Source organism: Neodiprion fabricii, chromosome 1 (genome assembly GCF_021155785.1).
Source record: "Neodiprion fabricii isolate iyNeoFabr1 chromosome 1, iyNeoFabr1.1, whole genome shotgun sequence".
Classification (NCBI taxonomy): Eukaryota; Metazoa; Arthropoda; class Insecta; order Hymenoptera; family Diprionidae; genus Neodiprion; species Neodiprion fabricii.
In genome coordinates, this window is record NC_060239.1 from 4,204,405 (window position 1) to 4,214,964 (window position 10,560).

At 40.6% G+C, this 10,560-nt stretch overlaps 1 protein-coding gene across 1 annotated transcript; it reads right to left on the minus strand.

The window, feature by feature from the left end:
* Positions 1-1,664: 1,664 nt before the first annotated feature.
* On the minus strand, positions 1,665-3,163 carry LOC124175050. Its single transcript, XM_046554895.1, has 3 exons — positions 2,780-3,163; positions 2,248-2,370; positions 1,665-2,187 (listed from the first exon to the last, which is right to left on the minus strand). Exons 1-3 carry the CDS (start codon positions 2,935-2,937, stop codon positions 2,007-2,009), a joined length of 462 nt encoding a protein of 153 aa, XP_046410851.1. The 5' UTR covers positions 2,938-3,163; the 3' UTR covers positions 1,665-2,006.
* Between the last annotated feature and the right edge of the window lie 7,397 nt (positions 3,164-10,560).

The window sequence follows — 10,560 nt, forward strand, 5'->3', positions numbered from 1 at the left end:
CAATGATATGTAAAAACAAAAAGTAAATACTGAGAAAAAACTGAATTACCCGCTGCGCTAATAAACTCAGTCAAAACCAAAGGTAAATTGTATAAAATTTGTAAAAATAATAGGAATAACTTGGGTAAAAAAACAAAACTATTTCCAATACGAGAAAATCCTTAAGGATCTAATACGCAATGCAAAAAATAGATACGAAACTAATTTGATCAAAGATGACGAATCTAAAAAATTGCGGAGTTTCCTGCAAGATAAAGTAAACACGAATAAAAATTGACATCGAATAAACCATATTGAGGCTAACAATGTTTCAATTAAGAATGACATCAGAAAAGAAAATTTTTTCAACGAGTATTTCAACAATGTAGTTGGCCAACTAAAACGTAATACGGGATCATTACATAATGCACCTCGGATTCCTATTAATCAACATATTATATGTTAGTATGTTCTTATCCTCAACCAGTGAAGCTGAAATTATGGAAATTATTCAAAAGCTTGAGTAAGCCAACTTTAGTTACTTTTCTAGATTATTCGAACACTTTCGATACAGTTGAACATACGATACTCCTGTCAAAACTATACAATATTGGTGTGAGAGGAGTCTGTCTTGATCTTACCAAAAACTACCGGAAAGATAGAATTCACGTTGTCAAGGTCAATCGAGTTAAAAGTAATCCTGTAGGAATAAATACTGGTGTTCCACAAGGTTCCATTTTGAGACCACTGTTGTTTATCCTATGCATGAATGACCTGCTAAAACTATATGATGAACTTATAACTTTTGACAACTACTGTGATTGTGTTTCGGATAGTATCGATGTAAGGATAAATGGATCCTCTTTAAAAAGAGTTAACTTCAGTAAGTATTTAGGTGTCACATACGATAGCAACATCAAGTGGGATATTCATGTGAATAATATGGTAAATAAAACTAAGCACTTAACGTACGTGTTTTATAGTCTGAAATGCGTATTATCTGAGGAGCTACTCGTGCTATATTACGGTCTTTTTAGCAGCAGTAGCGGTGTATGGGATCATTGAATGGGATGGTTTATAATGACTGCTTTTGAACCGCTGAGATGACTGCAAGAGTAAATATGTGATAATATAGACTTGAGGAGAGATACGGAAATATCCAGCTACCTAAACATACGTTAAATATTGGGTAAAGAAGTTAGGTATACTATGCTAAAAAATACTTTAATACACTTTCTAATCATCTCAAAAATCTCGCCGTTGCTGAAAAGCAACTAAAAAATAAACTGAAGAAACATATCTGCAATATTGTGATATAGTTTACTATAATATATGGAGTGTTAATTTCTGTCTGTGTCTGTATATGATAATTTTGTGGAGTTGAGTAATAGACTAAAATTTTTTTTTTCCTTTGAAATTGAAAATAAAGACTGTATAGTATGTAAACTGGTAATCAACTCTAAAATGTAAAAAGCACAAACTTTTAGTTTCAAGACCATCCTATGTACGGGCATAACATGCCCCCCATAGGTCCTTCTATGTATACATTTGAAATGTATTGAAGGAAAAGTGGTTCATAAATGTTTAATGTTAAATATTTAAATAGAAGTTTGAAAAGAAAAGAAAAACTTAAAAGTAAAAAAGGGATACTAGATACATTATTGATTCATTTAAAAAACAAAAGATGATTTTATGCCGTCACGCATTCAGTATATTCAGTATACATGTAATTATAATACATTGGAGAATGGGACAGGGTAATATAATGATTAGTCAACATTTTAGGAAATAAATTTAGTTTGTAATTAAAAATGATTCAGCGAAACGTTGTAACCATTAAAAAGATCATTCGCATCATTTACCAAACTATCTATATCAAACTTTCTACAAGATTCCATATAATTTTATTTCAAATATATGATAAACAAGTGTACTGTTTGTCCGTTTTACTTATTGATTAGTCTTGTTCGATTACGGTGTCTATGACATATTTGGACAATGTTTCAAAGCATATTTACTATGTTTTCCTACTTTTTAGCCACCACCTGCGAGTCGACAAACTCCAGGTAGCTGGTTCCGATCTTGATAAATGCAATTCCAGAACCGATACCAGCGATAGTGTGAAGGGAAGAATTTGGTGGGATGATCGAGCGTAGGATAGACCACACTAGAACTGACCCAAAACTCAGCAGCACAGCTCCAGCAGCGCTAGGTCAGAAATGTAAGGTTACGTTCTGAAAAATTCTTATTAAAGGCTGCTGAACTTACCTGTATGCAATTTTGTTTGCTGGTGGAGCATTTTTTAAGTGTTCCCTGGTGTAAATGTAGGATCCGGTGCCTAGAAACGTGCTACCGAGTAGCAGGTTTGTTATATCCGTTGTTGGGAATATTCTGAAATAGAAAACGGTAATATGGAGTTTGGACTTCTCTAGGTGCAAATCAGTTGAGGTTAGAAAAACAGAACGGGTCGGTAAAAATATCGATCGAACGATGACCGAAACATGTGCGTTTCCGGATTAGGTTATATTTGCAGGAATGATGAAACTCTGCATCAGCCACGGGAATTCGTCGTCACTCTCCGCTGTTCTGTGACGTGGAATCGGTTATTGACAGGCACGTGACTAACGATTAGAAAGCGAACGAAAGTTCAGTAAGACGAATGACACGAAGAGGATTCGAAATTACTGTTTGTCCGGCTCAAGGGGCGCCGTATTACATAATTTGACGCCGGTTATGAGACGCGGCGAGAGCGAAACTGGGCGGAATGAAATTTGACGAGGTCGGGTTTTGTTTTAATTACCTGACGATTAGACGTGGATTCATTACGTTGATTGACAGACCGGTATAAGAAATGGCACCGAGTGCCGGGACGTAGAACTTGGCAAGGCTGCATTTGGTTACCGGCTGTAAACCGAATTTTTCGAGCACCGAACCTTTCGAACTCCCTGTTGCAGCCATTTTGCTGATTCCCGTACAAGATCCCAATGCCTACTAACTGTACTGACTAACTAACCTCGTCGCCTTGCGTCGAATGACGATTGCGCACCGTCCAGAGAACAGACACTGTCCGAAGGCGAGAAACTGGTGTGGCGAACACGATCGAACTATCGGAGAACGCGCCGAGAACTAACAATAAAGTACCGAATTCTTCGGACCGACGATGAGGAGACGGTCAGGTCGGAACTGGATGTACCAATGATGTAACATGGAAATTTCAAATGGTACATTTCCTCAGTAGCAGATTCCACGATTCGTGTTGTTCGGTTTTACTTATTTATAAGATGTACGGTACAAGTGGCACAAAATCATCGATGACTAACATGAGGCTCGGCGGCGACTTGAATTAGGTCAATATTCACGACGTGTCCACAGTCGATTTCCGCAAGATCTTGCGCTATCTTTGGTGCTACTTGGACAGAACTCCTATAAAATCGATTAATGAAAAGAGAGAATGTGAGATATACTGCAAATTGTCTCAAGAATAACTGTGTTGAAAAAAGAAGAGTTTACTGTTTGCATTTTTTTCGTGAGTTTTAAGTGAACTCGATGGAATGCGAAAACGATTGTTGCATCATGTCAGTACGTTTTGATTAGTTTTGATGCACGTAGAAATACATGAAATCTCGTACCTGTGCATGATACGATATGTATGCATTGTATTCTTACTATTGTATGTATACTAGTTTCAAATAAATGAATAAATATATATCTCCATGTTTTCTTGATATTTTTTCACCTATTCGTCCCACAGTATTTGTAATGTCTATTTCGCAATCCTCCAGGTTCAATTAGCCGTGAAAGGATCATACAACTCGAATCTCAGACTGAACATGTTTACCTCCAAGAAATAGTAAGGCTAACCCCTTTGCATTGTTGGCGAAAATTTTCGCGATTTTGAAAAGAGCTGGAATAAATTAATCGTAGCACTATTCCGATGTAATTTTGCGAGAGAAATCGATTGGGCGCAGTCCCAATACGCTGCGATCAACGCATCAAAAGTTACAGTTGAAAAACCAGAACCTAAATTTTCGACATTTTTCAGCAGGTGCTTTTTTCCTCGTATCTTCTCTCCCGTTGATCCCACGCTCCTTTTGCTGCGTTTTCTGAGTTCCTTGGGGTCCAATTGGTCGGGAAAGAGTCATACGAATCAATTCTGAGACGAAAAATTTTTTGGTCAAAAAAAAAGGAAGGTTAACCCCTTTGTATTTTTGGCGAAAATTTTCGCGATTTTCAAAAGTGCTGGAATCAATTCTTTCAGGCACTATTTCGACGTAATTTTGCGAGAGAAATCGATTGGGCGCAGTCCCAACACGCTGCAATCAACGCATCGAAAGTTACAGCCAAAAAACGAGATCCTGTGTTTTTTGGCATTTTTCAGCAGGTGCTTTTTCGCTCGCCGTTTCTCTCCTGTTGGTCTTACGCTCTTTTCGCTGCGTTTCCTGAGTTCCTGAGGGTCCAATGAGTCAGGAAAGGGTCACACCAATCGAATCTGAGACCAAAAATTTTTTGCTTGAAAAATGAAAAAAAAGTAAGGCTAACGCCTTTATATTTTTGGCGAAAATTTTCACGATTTTGAAAAGTGCAGAAAAATGCTTTGTTGTCCGCGTCCTCCTCGACCTCCTCCGATCACCGCCAACCACCTCCAAACATCTCCTACGTTGACTGAAGCATATAAAGACAGTTGCCCTGATGAGCTTTGGTGTGACAACCGAAAATCGTCGTGCGCTTTCGCTCCCTGAGATGTTCCAACTGTAGAGTTGAGGACTTATTGCAGAACATCGGAGAGTTAACGATTTCGATATGATGCTGGCTGTATGCTGGGTGCACTCACTTTCCGAGTAACACAGTCTTCGCAATCATCATCCAACTGTCGCAGAACGGCAGCGTTATCAGCTGACCCGTTAACCGAAGGATATATCTTCAGTCAACGGCTGACCATCGAAGGGCCTGGCCGCTTGAGTCTGGAATCGGCAGGAGAGATAAAGTGCGCATTTCTTGTATGAAATGTGAAACCTAAAATCATTATGCATCATATCATATCATCGTACATCATACATCATACATCATACATCGTACATCATACATCATCATACATAGTATCAAAGTTCGAAACCAAAGTTTGGATGTCGGATGTTCAGAAAGTAACGTCACCAATTCAAAATCAGCTAGCCGAATTCCTCAGTCTGGAAACAACCGCGCAGTAGAGCGGACGTAGGAGGATCGCGCTCCGCAAATTTCGAGTATCGGGTTCTCAACCTCCCGGATTCCGCGCTTCGGGTCCGCTACGTATTTCGAGTACCGGGTTCCCAACCTCCCGGATCCCGCGCTTCGGGTCAGCTACGCGGTGAAACTCGACTTCCAGGACACGCGCTCCGTAATTTCTTTACTCGAGGTCCGCTACCTGGTGAAACACGACTTTCAGGACACGCGCTCCGTAATTTCTTTACTCGGGGTCCGCTACCTGGTGAAACACGACTTTCAGGACACGCGCTCCGTAATTTTTGCGCTCAAGGTCCACTACCTGCAGGAACTCGACTTCAAGAACAAGCGCTCCGCAGTTTTGGCTGTCCAGGTACTTGACCTGATGACTTTTGACCTTCGGGAGTAATTTTGCGTAGTTCCGGCTGTACAGGTTCGCGACCTCGTGACTTTTGACCAAGCACTGTGTAGTTTCTGCGCGGGTCCGCTACGCGGTAAAACTCGACTTCCAGGATAAGCGCTCCGTGGTTCCTGGTTCATGCTTACAATAAATTATTTCAATTCGTTTTTCGCGCAAGCCGAAATTCAGTAGCTGTCAGTCCGCTAATAAAATTTCTCGACTTCCAGGATAAGCGCTCCGTGGTTCCTGGTTCATGCTTACAATAAATTATTTCAATTCGTTTTTCGCGCAAGCCGAAATTCAGTAGCTGTCAGTCCGCTAATAAAATTTCTCGACTTCCAGGATAAGCGCTCCGTGGTTCCTGGTTCATGCTTACAATAAATTATTTCAATTCGTTTTTCGCGCAAGCCGAAATTCAGTAGCTGTCAGTCCGCTAATAAAATTTCTCGACTTCCACGATAAGCGCTCCGTGGTTCCTGGTTCATGCTTACAATAAATTATTTCAATTCGTTTTTCGCGCAAACCGAAATTCAGTAGCTGTCAGTCCGCTAATAAAATTTCTCGACTTCCAGGATAAGCGCTCCGTGGTTCCTGGTTCATGCTTACAATAAATTATTTCAATTCGTTTTTCGCGCAAGCCGAAATTCAGTAGCTGTCAGTCCGCTAATAAAATTTCTCGACTTCCAGGATAAGCGCTCCGTGGTTCCTGGTTCACGTTTACAATAAATTATTTCAATTCGTTTTTCGCGCAAGCCGAAATTCAGTAGCTGTCAGTACGCTAATAAAATTTCTATTACTTTATAATCTTCTCATAATCTTCTTGGTAAAATACGACGATAAAAAAATTATATTAAACCTTACACTTGAAGGTGTTCGGAGTTGGACGAGGAGGAGGACGAGGAAGACAAGGAGATGAAGGTGGACGAGGATTTGTGCTCGGTGAGTAAAACACTTTTATAATATTTGATGGAAATTGTAATTATATTTGATCCAAAATATTTCAAACTAGTCATGTTTACATTAAATTATTTCAATTCATTTTTCGCGCAAGCACATATTCAGTAGCTATGAATAAACTTATACAATTTATTATATTATTAAACAATTAATTAATTATATCAATCCTTATACAATATTTTTGATGTGTTCCTATACTGAAAATATTTACATTAAATTATTTCAATTCATTTTTCGCGCAAGCACATATTCAGTAGCTGTGAATAATCTTATACAATTTATTATATTATTAAACATTTAATTAATTATATTAATCCTTATACAATATTTTTGATGTGTTCATATACTGAAAATATTTACATTACATTATTTCAATTCATTTTTCGCGCAAGCACATATTCAGTAGCTGTGAATAATCTTATACAATTTATTATATTATTAAACAATTAATTAATTATATCAATCCTTATACAATATTTTTGATGTGTTCTCATACTGAAAATATTTATTACTATTCCAGGTACAACCCGAGGTGGTTGGCGGTGGTTGGAGGTGGTCGGAGGTGGACGAGGTGGACCAGGAGGAGGACGAGGACCAGGAGGAGGACGAGGTGGACGAGGAGGAGGCGGGGTGGGTCGTGGGAGAGGAGGGGCGGGGGAGGGGGAGGGAAGGGGCAGAGGTGGGCGGGGAAGGGGTGGGGAAGGGGGAGGGGGAGGGGGAAGGGGCAGAGGTGGGAGGGAGAGGGGAGAGGGGGAGGGGGAAGGGGGCGGGGTGGGGTGGGCGGGTGGGTGGGAGGGAGGGAGGGAGGACGGGAGGGCGGGCGGGAGGGAGGGAGGGAGGGAGGGAGGGGGGGGGGGGGGGGAGGGGGGGGCGCAGGGGGGGGGGGGGGGTGTACTGCTCTATTAACTCCAACGGGTTCGCACTGACATCCGTCCTCCACTCTCCCTCCCTCCCGCCCGCCCACCCTCCCGTCCTCCCTCCCTCCCTCCCGTCCTCCCTCCCTCCCACCCGCCCACCCCACCCCGCCCCCTTCCCCCTCCCCCTCCCCCCCTCTCCCCTCTCCCTCCCACCTCTGCCCCTTCCCCCTCCCCCTCCCCCTTCCCCACCCCTTCCCCGCCCACCTCTGCCCCTTCCCTCCCCCTCCCCCGCCCCTCCTCTCCCACGACCCACCCCGCCTCCTCCTCGTCCACCTCGTCCTCCTCCTGGTCCTCGTCCTCCTCCTGGTCCACCTCGTCCACCTCCGACCACCTCCAACCACCGCCAACCACCTCGGGTTGTACCTGGAATAGTAATAAATATTTTCAGTATGAGAACACATCAAAAATATTGTATAAGGATTGATATAATTAATTAATTGTTTAATAATATAATAAATTGTATAAGATTATTCACAGCTACTGAATATGTGCTTGCGCGAAAAATGAATTGAAATAATGTAATGTAAATATTTTCAGTATATGAACACATCAAAAATATTGTATAAGGATTAATATAATTAATTAAATGTTTAATAATATAATAAATTGTATAAGATTATTCACAGCTACTGAATATGTGCTTGCGCGAAAAATGAATTGAAATAATTTAATGTAAATATTTTCAGTATATGAACACATCAAAAATATTGTATAAGGATTGATATAATTAATTAATTGTTTAATAATATAATAAATTGTATAAGATTATTCACAGCTACTGAATATGTGCTTGCGCGAAAAATGAATTGAAATAATGTAATGTAAATATTTTCAGTATATGAACACATCAAAAATATTGTATAAGGATTAATATAATTAATTAAATGTTTAATAATATAATAAATTGTATAAGATTATTCACAGCTACTGAATATGTGCTTGCGCGAAAAATGAATTGAAATAATTTAATGTAAATATTTTCAGTATAGGAACACATCAAAAATATTGTATAAGGATTGATATAATTAATTAATTGTTTAATAATATAATAAATTGTATAAGTTTATTCATAGCTACTGAATATGTGCTTGCGCGAAAAATGAATTGAAATAATTTAATGTAAACATGACTAGTTTGAAATATTTTGGATCAAATATAATTACAATTTCCATCAAATATTATAAAAGTGTTTTACTCACCGAGCACAAATCCTCGTCCACCTTCATCTCCTTGTCTTCCTCGTCCTCCTCCTCGTCCAACTCCGAACACCTTCAAGTGTAAGGTTTAATATAATTTTTTTATCGTCGTATTTTACCAAGAAGATTATGAGAAGATTATAAAGTAATAGAAATTTTATTAGCGTACTGACAGCTACTGAATTTCGGCTTGCGCGAAAAACGAATTGAAATAATTTATTGTAAACGTGAACCAGGAACCACGGAGCGCTTATCCTGGAAGTCGAGAAATTTTATTAGCGGACTGACAGCTACTGAATTTCGGCTTGCGCGAAAAACGAATTGAAATAATTTATTGTAAGCATGAACCAGGAACCACGGAGCGCTTATCCTGGAAGTCGAGAAATTTTATTAGCGGACTGACAGCTACTGAATTTCGGTTTGCGCGAAAAACGAATTGAAATAATTTATTGTAAGCATGAACCAGGAACCACGGAGCGCTTATCGTGGAAGTCGAGAAATTTTATTAGCGGACTGACAGCTACTGAATTTCGGCTTGCGCGAAAAACGAATTGAAATAATTTATTGTAAGCATGAACCAGGAACCACGGAGCGCTTATCCTGGAAGTCGAGAAATTTTATTAGCGGACTGACAGCTACTGAATTTCGGCTTGCGCGAAAAACGAATTGAAATAATTTATTGTAAGCATGAACCAGGAACCACGGAGCGCTTATCCTGGAAGTCGAGAAATTTTATTAGCGGACTGACAGCTACTGAATTTCGGCTTGCGCGAAAAACGAATTGAAATAATTTATTGTAAGCATGAACCAGGAACCACGGAGCGCTTATCCTGGAAGTCGAGAAATTTTATTAGCGGACTGACAGCTACTGAATTTCGGCTTGCGCGAAAAACGAATTGAAATAATTTATTGTAAGCATGAACCAGGAACCACGGAGCGCTTATCCTGGAAGTCGAGTTTTACCGCGTAGCGGACCCGCGCAGAAACTACACAGTGCTTGGTCAAAAGTCACGAGGTCGCGAACCTGTACAGCCGGAACTACGCAAAATTACTCCCGAAGGTCAAAAGTCATCAGGTCAAGTACCTGGACAGCCAAAACTGCGGAGCGCTTGTTCTTGAAGTCGAGTTCCTGCAGGTAGTGGACCTTGAGCGCAAAAATTACGGAGCGCGTGTCCTGAAAGTCGTGTTTCACCAGGTAGCGGACCCCGAGTAAAGAAATTACGGAGCGCGTGTCCTGAAAGTCGTGTTTCACCAGGTAGCGGACCTCGAGTAAAGAAATTACGGAGCGCGTGTCCTGGAAGTCGAGTTTCACCGCGTAGCTGACCCGAAGCGCGGGATCCGGGAGGTTGGGAACCCGGTACTCGAAATACGTAGCGGACCCGAAGCGCGGAATCCGGGAGGTTGAGAACCCGATACTCGAAATTTGCGGAGCGCGATCCTCCTACGTCCGCTCTACTGCGCGGTTGTTTCCAGACTGAGGAATTCGGCTAGCTGATTTTGAATTGGTGACGTTACTTTCTGAACATCCGACATCCAAACTTTGGTTTCGAACTTTGATACTATGTATGATGATGTATGATGTACGATGTATGATGTATGATGTATGATGTACGATGATATGATATGATGCATAATGATTTTAGGTTTCACATTTCATACAAGAAATGCGCACTTTATCTCTCCTGCCGATTCCAGACTCAAGCGGCCAGGCCCTTCGATGGTCAGCCGTTGACTGAAGATATATCCTTCGGTTAACGGGTCAGCTGATAACGCTGCCGTTCTGCAACAGTTGGATGATACAATTTTTGCTCGTACCTTTCAAATGTGTATTAAATTACACTCGAAGTTTTAAGAAGCTTCGTTCTTTCTCTTCCTACTAAAAAAAAAAAAATCTAGAACACAAATATTCTAG